Source organism: Stegodyphus dumicola, chromosome X2, assembly GCF_044657685.1.
Source record: "Stegodyphus dumicola isolate Sdum_Otavi_A_Nest chromosome X2, ASM4465768v1".
Classification (NCBI taxonomy): Eukaryota; Metazoa; Arthropoda; class Arachnida; order Araneae; family Eresidae; genus Stegodyphus; species Stegodyphus dumicola.
In genome coordinates, this window is record NC_140781.1 from 138515236 (window position 1) to 138536709 (window position 21474).

Below are 21474 nucleotides of genomic sequence, written 5' to 3' on the forward strand. Positions count from 1 at the left end.
AATAGAACAGAAACTCGAGAAAATTTTTAAACTGACAGTATAAATACTCATGACAGAAACAAGAAGCAATTAGTATTTCATGGGATAGAACTGTAAATATGATAATCCATGAAATATGTTTCTCATATCAACTATTGTTCTAAAATCACTTCTAAATTATTTAATTTTTTTTCATTTACATTCCAGTAATTCGTAATCACTTTATTTTCGAAGGTAATATATAGTAAATTTATTTAACACAAAACTAAAAAAAGTATTATGTCCCATCAGAATTCTAAAAACAGAGTTTAATAATTTACACCATTTTAGGCATTTGTAATTTAAGGCTTACTTAACCCCTCTTTATTATGAAAATAGAACAAAGTAAAGCTTCATGAAAATGTTTTCTAGATTATATAGAATAAAAAATTCTCAACTTAATAAACTTTCAACTCTTTAACATTATTCAAGGACTTCGCAAAGCGTATGTGTGGAATAAAAGACTGCGACTTCAGATCATTAAGCACATATTTAAATTCATTTGTCTAAAGGTACTCATTATTCTTAATTTTTGTAGTCAAATTTTTTTCGTGTGCTCATTTCCAAAGTATTTTAGTTTGAGTTCTGCCGCAATTTGATGCTAAACCATCCTTTCCATCACAGTATCAAATAACCCATAAAAGTCTTAAGTACTCCCTCTGCCGGCAAAAGAACGCTATATAAAGATTCCGGGATGACTTTATGGCCTGTAAGAGGTGTTCCATCAAATGGGGTACTTCAAATTGTCTTTATGGGATCAAGTGCCGTAGAGACATTAACGTCCTGTTGAAACTGCATGTGATGGATAAGTTGCGAAAGACATTTAGTGCTCAAATTTATCTATTTTAGTTTAAGATCTATGAGCAGATAGCGTGTTTCACGATTAAGAAAGCTTTTGAGCATTTTATGGCGTTGTCCAACATATTGAATTTTTTTAACTGTTTTCAAAGGATGTAAAGTTTTTGTTTTGAAATACCACACTAATCCTGGTTTCAGTATGAAAACTGGGGAGGAAGAAAAGAAAAGACTGCTTACTTCGTCACATAAGTCACACATTATGAAATAGAATAAAAATGTAAACATATTAGAATTAGCTTTCTAAGACATTGTTACGTAACATAAATACAGATAAAGAAATAGTGCAGTTTGATCTTTCATTGCTGTTTGCTTTTGTTTATTTGATTACGGCAAAGCACTCGAGAGCTATCTACCTAAGGGAAGGGATGCTTTTGTGCAGGACTTTCTAAGAGAAACTGGTTCGTATCCACGTTACGCATGGGCAAGCCCATGAAATCGACCATGCAGCCAACCTTTTCGCCAAGATCGAACCCAGGTCGAACTACAAAGGCTCAGCGACTTGATCGGTCGGCTACTGGTAAGCAAATTTTCACTGTGATGGCAGGCAGTTCAAAGTGTTGAGGTTGATTCAGTTTTGGAGCTTAAATATTTTTATTACTATTTTCCTTGCAATTAATTTATTTATATTACGGATTGAGATATGCTCAGTGCAGTCTTATCTGCCACAACTATCCTCACATAACGAGAATCAGACATTCAAACATATTAGCAAAATCAAATCCCATATGTTTATCTACTTACATAAAAGTGCAAAAACTCCAGTGCAGCGATCTTCAAAATATGAACTCTGTTGTATTTGCGCCCACCAGCGGCCGAGCGGTAACGTCGCTGAACACTGGTAGTTCGGTCCGAGGTTCGAATCCCGCGAACGGGCTGGCTGCATGGGTGCTTTCGTAGTTTTCCCCATGTATAACGTGTATACGAGCCAGTTTCCCTTAGAACGTCCTCCACGAAGGCATCCTTTCCCTTAGGCAGATAGCCCTCGAGGCTTTGCCGTAATTAAATAACCTAACCTAACCTGTTTTAAATTTGCGTAATACAATATTGTAATTAGTATACTTAACAGTTTGTGTTATGTTATGTGACTTTGAATAATTTTATGTTATTATCCTCTCACGTTTAAATGTAACAACTCGGATGTATAACTCCAGTTTCGCTTACGAAAAAAAAAAAAAAAAAAAAAAAAAACAGGCAGTCAATTCCAATATTTCAAACTCTTGCTGGTTAGTGTATTGAGACAATGCGCGTTCGTTTCTATACAGAAATTTCTGGTGCCTCATGCACTTTTACCTGTTTATATATAAGCCACTTAAAACACATTTCAATTATTAGTTTTAAGACTGATTTAACAGATATAGAATGGACGCTACCAATATCCAATCGTAAACTGTTTCTTCAAAAGCCTTTTATTTCAAAACTCAATAACCTAGCTTTTTATATCGAAATAGTGAAGAAGGAAAACAAAGTTAAACTAAAAAAAAATCTTGTTATATGTAGGAATGAAAATTGTAAAAAGGGGCGGATCAAGCTGAAATTCTGTTCAGCACATTATGGTCTATACTTGATGAAATAGAAACCTGTAAATTTCGAAATGCTATTTTTCAAACTCTGTACTTAGAAAGTGAAGTATTATTTGAGAAATAATCGCTTATTTTCTAAAGCATCGGTCGAAAGATAAGAAAGCGACGTGTTGTACACATAAGTGTTTAACACTCCAACGGCCATTGGTCCCCCCACCTAATGAAAAAAAAAAAAAAAAAAAAAAGAAGAGAGAGGAAAAAAAAATTAATTTTTCAGTCATTTATTTGCCTGTTTCTAGAAGACTGACACGCAGTACGCAACCGCAGTTGAAATCGCTTGTTGTGTTATTAACTCGGGTAATACCTTGTAGAGACATTAGGTATTTTTGGAAGCAGGTAAGATGAAAAATTAGCAACGCCTTCGCCGGGAACCGAACCACAGACCTCTGGAATACTGTCCCAGCGTGCAAAACCACTACACCACAAAGGCACGCTAGGAAGGTGGGAGAAATACCTTATAAACTTACAAAAACTGTTCAGCAACCATAAAAGATAGTATTTAAATTAATTTGTCATTTAATATGATGCGCATATTTATTCACTATTCACATACATATGGATACGTAGATACGTACCAAATACATTATGTAAAATAAAGACGAAGAATTAAAGATATTTGGATTAAAAAGCTAGTAACTACACTAAATTAGCGGAATTTACCTCAGTTAATATTCAATAAGATTGCAGAGTCACCAGGTTATTTTGAAGCAGAAGACATGAAAAATGAGCAGTGCGCTCCCCGGGACTCGAACCCGGACCTCTCGAATACACACCGAGTGTACTACCGTTACACCACGAAGGCATGCTTCAGGGAGGGAGAAAATACCTTATAAGATCAGTGATTTCAGATGATTACATATGGTTAGTTATTTAATTAATAAAAAATTAATAAAATGTGAGTTAGGTTTATTTTTTTTACAGCAATGGAGTTCGTTTTAAGAGAAACACTCTCTTTGCCTCGCAGATGGAGTAAACAGAGAATTACCTACATAACCAGCTAGTTCAGTTGCTGTAAATATAATTTAAAACGACTTACAAAGTGTTGTGTGATCTTAGTCCCTCGCGAGTTGATCGGTGTATTTTAAAATCTGAAATAAAATTCTAATTAAGAATATCTGTACCCATTTATATACAGATAAAGTGTATTCCGTTCACAAAAGTTAATGTTAATTTATTTTTTGTAAAAATAATGAGAAATAACAAAAATCACATGAATCAGTGACATATGACACAGACTCGCACACAGTTGAACCAAATTAGTGTCATGCCTGCAACGCGCCATTCATTTTCTCAAGGCGAAAACAAAAATGCTTTATTATTTTCATTCAAAAGTGAATTTTCACCTCGCGGCATGACAGTGTATAATTCCTCTCTCGCTTCTCTTACGGTAAATTTAAAAATGAGGTCATTAACTTCAAAAGTTGTAGATTAAAGAATGGAACGCACTAAAAGTACGGTAAAATTAAAATGTACAATTCTAAAATGAAATTATATTTACTTATACTGGGATAATACTGACGTCCACATTTAATTCGAAATCACAGTTAGTCGGAGCATTGAAAAAGCACAGGAAGGAAAAACTCATATAAGCAGAAGAATACTATTAAAATTTACCTGTATTTTCAAGCAATTTAATCTACAGAATAAGTTCATTTAGTGAAAGAACTTAAATTAATATTTAAACCAAAAAGGATACACCGTAAATAATAAAGAATAAACATAATTTAAAATGAAGAAAGTAAGTTATAAATAGAATAAATGAACGATATTTACTAATGAACTTGAACAATGCTAGTAAGTTCAAATGTGCGAAAAACGTCTGTTTGAATTTTTGTTTTTTGGCAGATTTCACCCGGCAGATATGATCAGTTATCACTGCTGTTATCTCCCGCAATTTTCTTTTCCTTTCTGTGCTTTCCATAGACTGCAACAGTCTGATAAACTGCAACAGTAATCCTTATAGCATTCCGCAATAAATGAATCTTAACATATTTTAGACAATCCCCAATTAAATCAGCATCCCCTTTAGCTGTTAATCTATTTCTGGTTAGTAGAAAATTGACTGTACACGCACAAATATATCGTAAACTATTCATAGGTATATGCATACATATAGATACTATTATACCTCTACGTTGAGCATATATTTTCCCTGATGATGACATGCATCATTTTATTTAACATTATTCTGTTTCTTCCTTTTCTTTGTTTTTCTCACATGAGGGGTTTCCTCAGGCTCCAGTGATTGTTTCATTCATTAGATGTTCAATTTGTAAGAGATATATGATTCATATTAGGCTTGTTGGTAATATGGTTTATTTCTCCCTTCCTTTTCTCAATTATACATTTTCTTTTAAAGTTAAATTGCGCCTACTTTAACTAATTTAGCTTCACAATTTGGTAGTGTGATCCTTTTGCTTCAGATCAGGAAGAATTACTAAATCAAGGACAAATTCTACTATAAAATTAGAAAGCAATAATCTTGTAAGCGTAGATTTTGCTCAACTCTTTATCGATTTCAAGCAGGTACTTGTCCCTCTTCATAGCAGCAAAGAAACAATGAAGAGAGAGCCACGGTTATATTTATACCCAAGGTGGAGTAAAGCAAAAGAGAGGAGGTAGCGCGATAAGAGATAGGAAGGACTGTATTGCAATTAAAGTCATTAACTAAACAAGATAAATCTTTGTGAATCTGAAAAGCTTTAAGAAAATCCAATTTACCAATGAAAGAAGCTTCTGGGATGATTTTTTGTAGACCCAAAGTCAAAATTATTATTCAATTTCCAAGTATGGTTAGTTGTTGAAGACTTGTTAATTTCGCCTTTTCGGACATAAAATTCGTGTTTCTTGATGCGAAACATTAACGCTCTTTTAGTTTGACCGATATATTTCAAACCACACTGACAAGATCTGCTATAAACTCACCAAGTATTAAAGTCAGAAATGTAATCTTTTTAAGAATCGAACCATAGATTTTACGGATAGGCCAGAAAGTGACTTGAAAATTGAATTTCTGAGAATCTGAGAATTAATTTGACGTATTTCTCTTCTCTTTTAATTTCTACTGTAATTATGCTAGCTCAGTTTTCTATATTTACTATTTTTGGCTTAATGCACATTAAAAGTAGTTACTTAAATTTTACATTCCTTAATTGTTTTACATATGTGTGAGTCATAAAATTAGCAATGCAACAACCTGGTGTTTGACGTCGATTTAGCCAAGAATTCAATCGATTTCAAGGGCAGGTCTCTCCTCATCAGGAGTCATGAAGTAGTGTGTCGAAGGGCAATGAAAGTGTGAAAAGTACTGTCCGTGGCACTCTGAAGAGAGACTAGTGAAGTAGAGGAAAAGGGATCCCAAAGCATAACAGTTCTAATAGGAAAAGCATTAATCATGAAAATAGAAGAGATTTACTCTTCCAAAATGTAGCGCCAGCTATTGCGCTCATGAGTAGTTAATACAGTCATTATACTTTTATACTTGTTGGTATACTGGTATCAGCGTGAATATTATCGCGTTCTTACCAGCACCTCAAATACCCTGGTTAAAGGAAACAACGCATGTAAAACTATAAGGTATTATCTCCCACTTTCTTGGCGTGCCTTCGTTGTGTTGTGGTTCTGCACACTGGGCCGGTATTCCAGAGGTCCGCGGTTCGATTCCCGGCGAAGGCGTTGTTCATTTTTCATCACTCCTGCTTTCAATTAACCTAATGTCTCTACAGTGGCGCCCGAACTAAAAGGGTTGTTGGATGATGATTCTCCGCACCCAGATTTTGCGATTGGGTCCCCTAAAATCCCCATTCGCCCTTTAAAAGGGGCAGTACATAAAGTATTTCTCCCGCTTTCCTAGTATGCCTTCGTGGTGTAGTGTTTCTGCACAATGGGCCGGTATTTCAGAGGTCCGCGGGTCGATTCCCGGCGAAGACGGTTGCTAATTTTTCATCTTTCCGGCCTCCAAAATTATCCTAATGTCTCTACAAAACCACAAGTAGTACCTCTTATTGGTGGTTGGTACCTCTAAATATAGTCTTTGTGCGGTCATATTATGCACTATAACAAAGCGAGGGAGAAGGTAGCGCCATCTGTCAGCAGACAAAAACGGAAATTGAAAAATTAAGTTAAATGAAAAATTAGAATTTTAAGAGCGTTAGGAAAGACTGGATTGGACTTAAAGTCATTAACTAAACAAGATAAAGCTTTGTGAATCTGAAAAGTTTCAAGAAAAACCCAATTCCCCAATGGAAGAAGCCTTTTGGATAATTTATGCAGACCTTATAGTCAAAATTATGATTAAATTTCCAACCATGGTTAGCTATCAAAGATTTGTTAATTTCGCCTTTTCACTCATAATATTCATGCTCTATGATACGAAACTTGAAAGTACTTTTTAGTTTGATCCATATATCTCAAAACACACTGACGCCAGATCTTTCAGAATCGAACTATGGATTTATTGATAAGGGGAGAAAAGGACTTGAAAACTGAATTTCTGGAGAACCCGTGCAATTTTATAACTGACAGCTGGATGAAATGGAAGCACGACAAGGTTATTAATGCTATTTTTAGCAGTGGAATGAAGACAAATTTCAATATTCTGTTCGCTTTTAAAATTCTGTTAACTTAATTTTTCAGTTTACGTTGCTATTCTTTCAGATGACACTACCTTCTCGTTCGCTTTACTGCTATAGGGTATATGACTGTTACTTTCCAGAATAACGGAATGCATTATTCTGGAACGACCGTTACTTTCAAAAATGCAGTCATTACTTTCCAGAATAAGTTTTTGAGGATAATTACAGGTACACACAATTTTGTCAGAAACTCCTTGCTTCATAAAGATCTTAAAATCAAGGACATTAAAATCATATCTGCATTATAACAAATGGCAAATTCTTTAGCAACGCTGCTACCTCCGATTTTGTTAATTACGCACAAGTCTTTAATTATGAGATTTTACAGTAAGAGAGACATATCAGACCACTCGTGCCTCACTTACTCTGACTGGGATAACAACAATGATACTTAAATATTTTATGAGATTTGTGTGTATAGTTTAAATTCTTATTTGTATTTTCGGCTCACCAGCCGTCGAGCTGTAAAATCGCTGAATACTGGTAGTTCCAACTTGGGTTCGAATCCAGTCGATTGGGCTGCCTTGCATGGGCGTTTTCGTGTTTTTCCTATGTATAACGTGTATACGACCCATTTGCCCTTAGAAAGTCCTCCAAAGGCATCCTCGAAGGCATCCCTTCCCTTAGGCAGATAACCCTTGTGTGCTTTGCCATAATTAAGTGAACCAAACTAAACCAAACCATTTGTATTTTCTTTTGTAATGATTTTATATTTACTGTACTGTATTTGCATTACCCGTAAAGAAAACTTAGTACCCAGTTATCTTGCTAGTCCAATCAGGTTGCACGTGACCTTCAGCACATCAGATTGCTCCTCTCCTCCTTGCGGTCTTCCAATCATCCCATGCCTACCCTCCTCCAATTTCTCCCATGGAGGTAGGAAGTTCCATGATTTCTCCTTTAGTGAGATCCCCACGGTCAAGAACTCATCAACGTCATGGGCCATAACGTCTAACACTCAAGGAGCCGGCAAAATCGCGCCTAGATGCGGTAGCTCGATCATAATACGCATCATTCAAGTTACTTTCCAGATTGCTTTGCTCCTGATGAAGAGGGTCCTGCTCTCGAAATCGATTGAGTTCTTGACTAAACCTGCGCCAAACACAAGGGTGTTGCTTTGCTAATTTTGTGTTTCACGTTGGAGTGTTTCTCTTCTGTTTTAATGCATGTGAGTGTATATACGAATGTACATGTATAAATATTTGTTTCTGCATCTCTCTCCACACACAGACACAATCACCCACTGAATAGAAGAGCAATTTTTCAGTCCCTAATTCAAATAATTAATAATAATTTTCAGTCAGCTAATTGTTGAATGAGATCTATGGGCAAAGAGTAACCTTTTCAATAAAATTTAATATCGAGACTGCTTTAAAAAATAACTGAAATTTTATTCCTTTTTATTGTCACAAATTTCAAAAGTCTTAATTATAAGCTTTAATTTAGCACTCGTGCTCTTTGCCACTCGTATATGAGATTTTAATAAAATTTCTAAATTTTTGGTAACATTTTTGTATTCTTTAGACCATTTTACGTACAAAATTGTTGGAAGTAAGAGAGAAATTAATCATTGTTGAGGTTCGATTTTTCAATTGAATAATTTGATTGATAACGTGTCATTCAGACTATAAAGGTAAATATTAAAAAATGATTTTATAAAATACTATTTTATTTAAAAATTCATAAAATAATTAATGAACTAAAGGGAAAATAGTCTTTTATGTGGTATAGGGCGAATAATAGAAGTGTGAGCGCCTAGTAACGAAATCTATTAATTTAATTGCCTTGCCAAAAGCATAAAACCATTATGTTTATAAATTTAACAAAGATATCCAGGCTTTTTATTATTCGATTGATAAAACTGTGGATAAATTTTGTATAAAGAATTATTTAATCTAGTGTTCACATTAAACTTACATAATAAATTATTTTTCGCCTTTTTAGTTCATTAATATTTTATGAGTTTTAAATAAACGCTTATTTTAAATTAAATTTATTTTTTAAATTTTCAGATGGAAACTTAGATTTGTTATTATTACAGGGCTAATCGTGAAATTCTGTAATGCATGTAAATGGGCTCAAAAATTGCTTTATTTCCCTTCTCATTCTGTAACATTTCTCCCTCCTCAACAAAATGAAAGTGTATTAGAATTTAAATAAAATTATCCATTCTACACTTTTAACAGCTGTAGATCAACCTTGACAATTTTTCATTAAAGTTATTGTCCACAGAAGATACGTACCATAATTAGCGAGTTATCGCTTCTGTATCGCTTAAACACTGGTAGTTCAACCCGGGCAGGAATCCCTACGAACGGGCTGGCTGCATGGTAGTTTTCCTCATGTGTAATGTGGATATGACCTAGTTTCACTTAAACGTCTTTTATGAAGGCATTCCTCCCTTTAGATAGAGAGCTTTCGAATTGCTCTGCTCTAACCAAGTCATCTAACCTAACCTTCTTAAAGTCAGTGCCACTAGAAAAATTCTCCGTCCCTGTCTCCTCAAATTTTTCACTTTTTTTCTTTTCGAATTTCCTCCAGCTTCCAATGGCATAATTATTAACTCTAAAGAATCATTCTTGAATGAATATGTGTATTTATATTCGTGATGTCTATGATCAATGTATCAAGTTTTAAAATCTCAGTCTATAAATGTCTATATCAACATACTTCATTGTAGAGACATTAGGTTATTTCGAAGCAAGAGATGTGAAAAATGAGCAATGCCCTCGCTCGGGCCCTTCGAATTCGCATCGAGTGTGCTTACCACTACACCACGAAGGCATACTAAGAAGGCGGGAGAAATACCTTATATACTCCCCCTTTTAAAGGGTAACTGAGGATTAGGGAACCCAATAGCCAAATTCGGGTGGCGGAGAATCATCATCCATTCCATTTTAGTTCGGGTGCCACTGTAGAGACTTTTTTTTTTTTTTTTTTTTTTTTTTTTAAGCAGGAAAGATGAAAAATGAACAACGCCTTCTCCGGGACTCGAACCACAGACCTGTCGAATTCCCGTCAAGCGTGCTAACCAAATCACCACGAAGACATGCTAAGAAGGCGAAAAAAATACCTTATATCATAATAACCAGTTATCATACACTGGTTATCATAAATTAAGGAAAAATCACAAAAATAGCGATAACTTCCTCAAAAATAAGCCAAACCGTGTAAAATTTGAATATGTTGCCAAGTAAGAGTAGCTGAGTAAAACTCCCATATGCAAATCAGTGGCGCTGCACTCGGAATACGTCATCTGTGAGGAGAATAAAAGTCCATGTTTGAGAGGAAGCCCACATATTTTACTGTGATAGTGACATCAGAATTGTGAGATAACCAATTCGTAACAATGACCTTCCGGCATCATTTGCCTGCAGAACTACAATGGAAAGTCATTGGGAGACTAGAGTCAGGATAAAGTCAAACAGAAGTGTCCAGATGGCTAAATGTAAGTCCTTTTGTGGTTCATAGACTTTGGAGGCGGTTCCAAACTACAGATTCGGCCTCTAGGAGGTTAAGCCAAGGACGGTCAACTGCTACGATGAGCGCCGATGACCGATATTTGACATTATGTGCACGCAGGAATAGAACCGATACTCCGACACTTCTTAGATCCTCCCTTGCTGCAGCCACCTGGTGTCAACGTCAACTGTGCGTAGAAGGCTTCACGAAGGTGGTCTGTATGCGAGACGACCAGCCATTTGCGTGCCGCTTACGTCACGCCATACGAGGGACCGTTTGCAGTAGGCACGACAATATGTCCACTGGACGCCTGATCAGTGGAGGGCTGTTCTTTTTACGGATGAGTCCTGGTTTAGTCTAGAAAGAGATAGTAGGCGTTATTTGATATGAAGAGAACCTGGAACCCGTTATCATCTGTCAAACATCCGTTAAAGAGATGCATACGGAAGAGGCAGTGTCTGTGTTTGGGGTGGCATCTCTTTAGGTGGACGCACAGACCTCCATGTCTTTCCAACGGAAACCGTAAATGCTCCGGTTTATAGGGATGACATTCTTGATGCTTATGTGCCGGGGCAATAGGTGATGCTTTCCTGTTACAGGACGATAGCGCAAGACCACACAGGGCTCGCATCGTAGATGATTATCTTCAACAGGAAACAATTATGCGCATGGAGTGATCAGCTCAATCCCCGGACTTGAATCCTATCGAGCACGTTTGGGATGCTTTAGAGAGACGTCTAGCTGCTCTCAATCCGCCCCCTCAGACCCTTGCCGCGCTTGCAACTGCTTTGCAAGAGCAATGGCTCTCGCTTCCTATGGAACTGATAGACCGCATAACTGAAAGCATCACGCATCGCTGTATGTGCTGTATTGCTTCTAGAGGCGACCATATTCCATATTGAAGGTACTTTTCCTATAGCAAACTGATACCTTCGATTTGGTCATTTTATAGATGTGCTAATTTCTATACTACCATAATTGTCTGGTAATTTATTTTTATGTTATTTAATACCTTACTATATGTCGTATATTGTGGGTACGTTTCATAAAATTCTACATCTAACTTTTTCAGTAATCATGATTTTTGTGATTTTTCCTTAATTTATGATAACCAGTGTAGTTGACTCGTAATGAGAATTTTAGTATACGAAAATATCTTTCTGCATCACTGTTCACCATAGCTTATTTACACCACTATGTATGTTTAAATGTTTCTTTTTAATGTACTCTAAGAGTTTTAATTAATATCAGCATAGTTATGTTTATGAAGTCATTTGCTATTACACATGATTACCATTTGAAATACTCTTGCAGGCAAAAATGATTTAATGACGAAAATATTCCTCTGAGATAGTTCCACCTCATGAACATTAAAGCTCATTCTCGGTGACTGATGAAAGCTTTAAAAAAAGCGAAAATTTTTTTCGTTAAAAGTGATGTTTCGAATTATCTGAAATTCACTGTTTCATTATTTACACCTGTAACAAAAATGCAATTGCACTCGCACACCTCCCATTCGTAATCTTAAAACACCAGACTTTTCCATTTAGTCATCTCCATTCAAACACTTCATTGTGTCTTTTGAAAAGCAGGGGAAAAAAGGGGGGACCAAATCAAAGCAAACTTTCACCGGAGAAAGCACACTGGAAAAAATAAATAAATAAAACAAAATAAAAAATAAAAAAGGGAGCTATTAAAAAGCCTGCTTCCCAAATGAATGTTCGAATCCCTTTGTGTAGTCACTGGCATGCGCCGATGATCCCCGCGAAAGAAAGGCGATAGAAATTCGAGCGTGAATGCTGACTAGCCAATAAGAAGCCGGGTCTGGGAAAAGGCTTGAAGGCTCTTTCAAGTGCCAATGGAGCGAAAGTAACAAGGATTTTAAGGATGTGCATCAGCGATTAGTTTTGACATTTCAGACTCCTCAGCTGGAACTTGCATTGTATGGTCAAAATTCGCATTGCCTTCAAAGGGTCCTCTTTGAAAGAGAAGATGAAATACGTCAGAAGCGTTTTCTAGACTTCTGACAATGACAGAGATCTAAATTCGTACGGATAAATAATTTTTTTTTTTTTTTTTGAATCTGCCAAAAAATTTCCTTTTCTTATATTAATTACACAATGAAATTCAAAACAAAATGATTTATGAATTACAGGTGACCCGTTCCCCTTTCTGGAGTTATGGACGTCAACACTCCAGGCAGTTACAAATCCGGAAAAAAGATTTGGCTTCAAGAGCATTTTAACTGTTAATAGTCTTCCATAGACCAGAAGGTTTAACGATATCATGAGTAATCGATTAACGCGCATTTTGTATACCATCTGCATTATACGTTGCACTCTTATAATTACGTAAACTAGGAGAAGAGAAAATTATATGCGGATACGACATCCGAGGTTACCGCCAATGCAGGAGGAGGATTATGTAGAATATTATAGCACAAAAAGCGCAAAAAAGTTTGGATATAAAATTTCTTGCCTTTGCTACCTGTTTGTTAAATAACTCACTCCTCTCTTCGTATAATCTAAATTTAAATTATATATTTCTGAGTGGTATGACTGCCTTTATCCGGTCATGAGATATTTTTTCACTTGGTTTATATTAATTATAATTTAAAATATCTTGGTTTTTTATCTAAATATCTTCTTGATGAATGGAACTTTATGAAAACAGGACCTAAAATAAGTAATTATAGATATTTAACTAATAAATTTTGTTTACATACAGGACTTCATAAATAGATCTAATAAGCCATGCCATTCAGAGAATTAATTTTTAAAAAATTGCTGAACTTTAGAATATCTATTACGAAAAAACATATTATTATAAATTAGAAAATCTTTGTTACAAAGACCATCTTACTGTCCTTCGTAATAAGTATTTTCAAATTCTGTAGATACTAAAAGTAAAACATAAAGCAAATTTGTAAGTATATTAGTTGTATATGAACTTCATTCATCTCCATTTTTTTAGCAAGATTCAGAAATTTTCATGTATATGTACAATGATAAAGAAGTTACTAAGATCAAAGGCTGATCAATACATTCAACTTTAGCTTCCTCGTACGATTCTTATAAGGTTACTTAAGCTGTTTTTATTATTACTATTATTTATATGTATTTTTTTATTTTTGTTTTTGCTGGTTTGACATATAAATGCATTAATTGCAAGTGAAACTCACTCCTCATTAATATGTTCACTACATGTGCATGCAGTACTTACTTAGCATCCAGCAACTCGAGACGAGAAAAATCGGCAAAATTAAAGCTAAATGCTTAAAGCTACATTTATTTTATTTTATTTTTTGTTCAAGCGAATGCTATGCCGAACCTAACTAAGCTAAGCTAAGATTTGACTAAGAACGCAAGCCGAGTCTGGTCCACGAAAGTATTTCAGATAAGAACATCTTATCGCACATCGTAAATAAACAGATCAAGTTCCAAAACGCCGTAGCACCGGTATAGCGCACATCAAGTGGATGCATCCGACTCCCGAGAGCGTAGCGGCGCCGCTCGAGTGGATGCTTCAGCCGATTCAGTGAACGCTCCAAACCTCCCGCGCGCCGTAGCGACGCCGTTCGACTGCAAATAGTTAAACTATTTTTATTACATTTAAGTCACCAGTCGAAAGTTACATGCCCTTATTATGATCTTCTTATCAATAAAATTCTTTACTTCAGATTTAGAGCTGTTAATATTTATTTGTAGTTCGAATGTGTTTTCTTTCCGTTTTTTAAACAACGTAAATGTTAATAGACGTCAATACAAATTGTCGAAATTATATTTTTTCTTACAATTTTATTTTTTACAAGCTACTTTTATAAATGATTTCAAATATTCTTATTTTACATTACAGATCTCACAGCCTGGATTAAAAGTCAAGGTATAGATATAGACAGCTTAGATTTAGCGGCTGATTCCATTTTTCACAAAATCTATGACAAGGAAGCAATGCCTCTTTTCCTTGATATGCCATCAGTGCCACTTGTATCTGGATTTGCATGTGCAATACGCCAAAAACTGGAAAGCTTCGCTTCCTTAACAAGTGTAGCAAGGCCAAAGGTCAAACGAGAGCAGCTCTTCGAAACTGTCCTTCCAAAAATCAGCACAATGAGCGTTCCGTTCGGTTCAGGGATTACCGTATCACGCATTGGTGAGAGGGCTTTAGTACGAGTCTCTAACGAAGCTGATAACATCAGGAGAGATGTATTTACCTCTGTTTTTAACAATTCTTATTTGTTGGATCTCCATCTTGTTATGCATGGTCAAGACGTATTCTACTTTGTTAAGGATAGTGCTTGGAGATTTGTCGATGACTTGAACCAACTGCAGAGACTTGGAACAGCTATCAACACTACAGTTCATGAATCTAAACCTGAAGATGTTGATGTCAGAGTCCATTCAGAGCATGCTATACTGAACATTCGATATGGAACGAATCCACACAAGGAAAGGCAGAGACTTTTGAGACATGCTAAGAAACACGCTGTCGGCCAACGATGGGCTCAGGAGAGACAAATTATTTTAACCAGCCAAAGAGGATCCCAGAAATGGTCTGAAAAGGAAAAGGAACATATTCTTTCAACCAGTTCAGTACCCGGTTATAGAGGGGACTATTACCATGACGTTGAGCTGTACCCGGATCTTGCTGATGATCCTGCTAACATCGTGTTTCATAAGTCAAATCAGAAACAAAGGTGACCGCCTTATCCAAAAACCGCATAAATATCCTAAACGTAACCCCCTGTGTATCCAAAAAGAATTTACCGTTAATGCTGCTATTCAAGTTTAAAAATCTCCTCTTAAATTATACTACAAATTCTTGAACTTAATGTGTTTATCATTATCAAGTACATGTGAGCATAAAACACAGAGCATAAATCCCATGATGCGGATCATTTCTTTGTGGAATAGTTTCATTTCATCTTATATTATTGAACAATGAGAGTACATTATGCGATATAACACTTAAAATATGGAAAATATAAAAAATTTTACGATTGTTTAAATTACGGAGTTTACCATTGAGATATTAACCCATGTATACTACATATTTTCACAGAAAGAGAAAATTTCACTCTATTGAGGTATCTTATGTTGTTATCACTCTCGATCGTAAAAATACAATACAGTTAACTTCTTACACATATAATATTTTCTAAGAGCTTCCCAATGTTAAAAAAATTGAATGAGGTAATTGGTTGTTATTCGAACAAAATTCAATAAAAATAATTGGTATGTGAACCTTTTATGAAGAACTATTCCATACACAACTTAACGTTATTTCAGAACAACAGCTGTTGTTAGGACAATCTGATATTATGAAACCTCATATCTAATGGTTGCTCGGGATATTTGAAAATTTACGTCATTTTTCTTTGATCCATGTATTTTCAAATGTCTTGCATAGAAGTTAATCGATGATAATCACTACATTTGAACTCAGCGTAAGGACAATTAGTAATGGATTAATAAGGGCGTCTTCTAAACTGGGGTTCCCCCTGGTCCCCCCCCTCTTCACTGCAGGCATCAGTGGAAGCAAAAGACAATGAAAGTTAAAAACCAAAAAGTATATTGCCATGTGCTATGTGCATACAAAAGAGTATTAGAAAATAAAAAGCTAGTTTAAAGCTTTTTATTTCATAGAGTCAGCAAATGAGCTTGAAATGCAAATGTTTCTAAGCTGAATCTTTTGTAATATAAATGAACTGAAATGTGCAAAGTTCTTTTAGGATGCCGAAATTTTAGAGGTAAAACTGAGCTTGGAGCTTAAGACCGTATAGGAAAAATTTTGTGTGTACAAAAATTTATGTGTAATCCCGGTATAGCATATAAAAGGCTGTGTTCGGTGTTTCTGGTGATTCCACACAATAAATTGCACGAGATTTTAACTTTATGCTGGAGTCAACTGCTATATCAAATGAAATACGTTTTATAACACCATCCAAAGATTTATTTGGGCAATTTCTAAATTCTGAAATGCGTGTTGCAGTTCACATACCTCAACAATGTGAGTTTTGCATTATTTTTGCTATGTTCAATAGTCGAATAACGTATTGATTGATTTTTTTTTCATGATTAATTTGTAACAGAATTATGTATGCGCATGTTTAATACTAAATTTATCCAAATATTACGGATGTATTGCTTTAACGTATTTCTGCTTTATTTACTTTACTACTTACTTATTTACTAGAAACATTATACCTAAATATTAACATTTGTTAATGTACTGACTAAAGATGTTTTGAAGATGTGTTTTCCCTACACTTTGTAAGTCTGTTAAGTAATACGTATTTTGTGTTTTGCATTTTACAACATTTTAGTTTAAATGACAAAATTTATCGCAGTGTTTCCATTGTTACTATGTAGACGTGATAGTTTTAATGTTTACTGAGTGCTACACTAATTTTGTATTTGTAACTAATCGATTTTGAAATAAAAACTCATATGCTTCACGAGAGTTAATGGATTTTTGCTGTAACAGAGAACTTTATTTTTTGAGTATTTGATTCTTTATCCCCTACACAACTGTTTTATTTTCTTAAATGATCAAAATTTTAAGTTACCTTCTTCATAGCAAAAGTTGATTTAAATACATGCGTGAAACAAACTGCACTCTTAAGTTTATGGTGGATAAATGCATAAAATGAAGAATTTGCAGAAAAGGCATGCATTTCTTTTTTCATTAGCCTTATATAAGCAATGAGAAAATTTATCAAAAAGGAATTTTTATTTAAATGCAGTTTTATTCAAATACCTCAAATCCGACATTGAAAGGTATACTTTTAAATGCTCAATTCTGGATTTTATTTTACATGCGAATAATACGTAAAGTAATAAGGCGAGTTATTTTGTGTATTTCTAATTTATTAAATTCTTTTATGCATATTAATATTATAGAGCATTTTTGAGCGAAATTATGCAGTATAATAATTATAAATCAAATTAAGTAATAATGCATCTATCGACTGAAAACTATTACCTTTATTGTCTCTAATATTTTCTTCCCTATTAACTTGTACTCAAAAGAAGTGCAGTGTTATTGCGTTATTCATAGTTATATGTAGAAAATACAACCATGTTTGATTGTTATTTATAAGAGTTCCTTTTATTTACGAGAAGAGAATATTTCTCTGCAAAATGTTCCGTGATAATTTAATGAAATTTCTTATCTGAAAATCTTTCTTGAATATCTATACTCGGTACCAATTACATTTGTAATTGGTTTACATTATGTAAAATTGTTCTTCTATTTTATTCAGATTTTACTCAGTGTTCGGTGATATTTAACATAAATACCTTAAATAAAACTTTCTGTTCACTTCAGAGAAATATCTGAGAATTAATTTTGTACCATATCTCTTTCGGGTTGTTATGTTATATATAGCATAAAATCCAATTTTCTGTTTTAATCATAGAAAATATATAAATCGAAAAAAGCTGCACACATCCTAAATGCTCTTTTTTTGTACGAACCTACTTGCAGTTATTATATTCAGTTTAAAACTGCAATTAAATTATGATATTTATTCAATTCAAGAAATGAATGATGTACATAGCAACAAAAATATTACTGTAATACTTTGTGAGTGACATGAAATTGTGATGAAAACAGCATGAAAGTTTACATGCGATGTGTATTGTTGCTGTATGTAATGACAATAAAAATAAAACTGGAGATATTAATAATAGTTGAATGTCATTTTATTCTGAAATCTCTTAATCACATATTAAATCATGAATGAAGTTGATGAACGAAAGTTTATCGTTTTTGATCATTATTTACATACAGATTCGAATATGTAAATCTGATTTAATCTTTACAGTCTAATTTAATCTTTACAAATATCATTTGATTGGATGGTTACTCCGTTAATTCATTTTAGCAAAGCGCTGAATGAAGATCTCTCTGAAGGTCAAAATGTCTTTTCCTAGTGGAAAGCTTCCTACGCATAGTCTTATCGATAACAATTGTGCAATATTGAGAAATATAACGACTTACAAACAGTCTGAAGTGGAAAATTCTTATTGAATGTTGTTAATTGCTTTAATTCATCAGGTATAATCAGAATAATCGTCGATCTTTGCGAGCTGTCACCCAACCAGTTTTGTTTTCTCCAATGGTAAGACAAAACGACATATATTTTACAATAATGCACAAAACACAAAATAATATCACATCAAAAGACATCAAAATCAATCAGTAAAACGTTATTAAGCTTTCAGCGCCCCGACAGCTTGGAGATTCCATTGAATTCCGAGCATTTCATAATGTGGATACTGTTCGTTTCATCATCTTTTGCACAAGGCTGGTAGTCCAGTTTTTCTGAGGTGCCACCATAGTAGCAGATGACAACTAAATCCAACATCAAACTGAATTTCGGAACTGCTCTTTTATGTGATTTATTTGCTGTTTTTAAATCTAAAATGTTTTTCCAGCTTTTAGAAGAGGTAATAATATATAGCTGTTCATTTGATCTAAGCTCCAAGCATTTACGAATAAAGTTTTGTAGGAAGGTGAGAGATCTTTTCATCTGTTATTTACATTCTTTTCTTCTTTCCGAGCATATCGACCCACTCATTTCATAGAACACTCGCTCAATAAGAAATTGGCATTCTCGATTAACCTCAAAAGCCAGACATTTCATTTGACAGAACGATTTCAATTGATTACTGAAAGGCAGTTTTAAAATCTGAAATAAAATCCCTCTGTTAATTGCTTCTAATCCCAGCTAATCTAGCAGGGCTAAACCGACTTCATGAATTCTTAAACTTATAATAACATAAGAAGCCAAAAACAGCACAGGGTTTGCCGTAAATAAAATGAAAGGAAATGAGATTTTTTATACATCAGGTAAGCATTTTCAAGTTCTTTTTAACAGAAGTAGCCTTTCCTTTCAGCAGTCTCATTACCATGTGAATAATACGTGAAGGGATCTATTGTATATGTAGTACATTATGGTGCTCAGGTTGTAAGGATCTTAAGTTTTACTAACGTTTATTTTATTTTAAATCTTTACTATCACTTCTTATTTTCTACTTCCGGCCAGAATTATAAGCGTTAAGGATTTTATGCAAAGTTTGTCTGGCGAACGCCAAGTATTTAAGTGTGGCCTTTTTGCCAAGCGAAGGAGAGGAAGCAGTGAGTTCGAAGCAGGCCGCTTACCTTAGAAGTTACGCAGTTGCTATTTGCCTTCCAGGCCAGAGGTTTTAATCCTCTTGATAAATTAAACGTATTGCAGTGTTCACAGTCTCTATGCTACATACGCTTCCTGTTATTATAAGGCCAATCTTCCACGTGTATTATTCTAAAGTTAAATTAGAGTTTAGTTTTATTTTTATACTTTTTTTTACGTTAGACCCCGAGTGGAGGGTCAGTGTATTCCGAAGTACGGAAGTTATTGTATATAAAGAAAAAATAAAGGGTTTTGTATACCCTTCGTCTGTATCCTGTCTACTTACTACAATTAGTGAACATAGCTTTAGTAAGCTCTCTGTTCCTAGTCAGGTCCTTGTATGTTCCCGAAGAAGGTTAGAAGGAACATTGAACTTGATAGTGGCGCCCAACGTAGAAGAATAACCATGGCCGAGTTTCAAGAAGAACCTGTGCTGCCTGCAGAAACGGCTCAGAATCCAGAAATGCCAGCTGCCGCCCTGGAAGGATTTGGGTACATCGTCCAGACCATGCGCGCTTCGATAATACCAGAAGCAACATTTAAGGGAAACTCACCGGTAACCAGTTTTTTGGAAAAATTGGATGACCACTTCATGCTCTACCTCGCGCACGAGTTTCAAAAAGTTACCTTAGCTACCAGCGCTTTGAGGCGCCAAGCGCTTAACTGGTTCAAATGTATAGGCAGAAGTCTCTTGGGTCAAGCAGGAAGTCCCACCTATACTTACGAAAATTTCAAGACTGCCCTACTAAAAGCCTTCCCTGTTGTAAGAGATCGTGCGAAATTAGAAACGGAACTTTTCAGTATATATCAACAAAGAAGTGAAAACCTCTCGAGCTTTATTTTAAGAAAAATTCACGTTTTCAAACTCTTGTATGGAAACCGTCCGGATCCTGAAATAATTCAAGTGATTTTGCCGAGGTTACTGCCCCAAGTGCAAGACTTTATTGAATTAAGAAATCCGACTACACTGGAAAAGTTATTTGAGCTAGCAATCCAGTTTGAAAGTAGAAGAACGGCGGACGTCGAAAGAAGACGCCAGTATCAACAGCGAAACCAATTTGGTACGCCAAGACTACAGCAAACTCAAGCACATGGCTACGGAGAAAAAGCGAATCAGTGGGCAAGGAAACCCGAGCATTCAAAAACAGCCGGCGAACGTCGACAGTTCAATAGCAACCCAGGAAAAAAGTCTCAAGGCCAGTGGAAAAAGAATGAAAGCACGGAAAGGAAAAATAATTTAAACTAAAACGGATTTCTGCGGACGAGACGGTGCGGAAATCCGAAGGCCACGAAATCCCCTCTTCCTACAAGTTAAATACAGTAATGGTGAAAAATTTGACTCTTCCGAAGATTGAAGTCTTGGTGAATAATATCCCAGCCACCGCACTCCTGGATACCGGCGCGCAGTGTTCCTGTGTGGCAGAAGAGTTTTTTAGGAAGTATTTTCGCAAATACCGCATATATAATGCGGATAATACGACAGTGTTAGCGGCGCAAGGAGAAGAATGTAAGTGCGTAGGTAAACTACCTTTGTATATCCGTATCAAGGACGAACAAGTAAAGGTGATGTTTTTTATAGTAAAGAGTCTGCAAGCACATTTAATTTTAGGAATAGATTTTCTTTCAGAAGCACAAGCTACGCTGGATTTTAATGAAGCGTCCCTTAAGCTGACAATGAAACCAGTTCGTACAGAAAACGCTGAACCGCCGATGTTAAAACTTGACCACCTCCCTAATGACGAGC

The 21474-nt window shown here is 35.1% G+C and overlaps 1 protein-coding gene across 6 annotated transcripts in view; it reads left to right on the forward strand.

Moving 5' to 3' along the window:
- The window catches only part of LOC118192698 (teneurin-a-like), a 1025489-nt gene extending 1007246 nt beyond the window's left edge, over nt 1–18243 (forward strand). For all 6 annotated transcript variants that reach the window (XM_085809689.1, XM_085809693.1, XM_085809690.1 and 3 more), the window contains one exon: nt 14408–18243. In XM_085809689.1, coding sequence (XP_085665815.1) covers nt 14408–15252 — 845 coding nt within the window. In that variant the 3' untranslated portion in view covers nt 15253–18243. The remainder of the gene's footprint in view (nt 1–14407) is intronic.
- Nucleotides 18244–21474: the final 3231 nt, after the last annotated feature.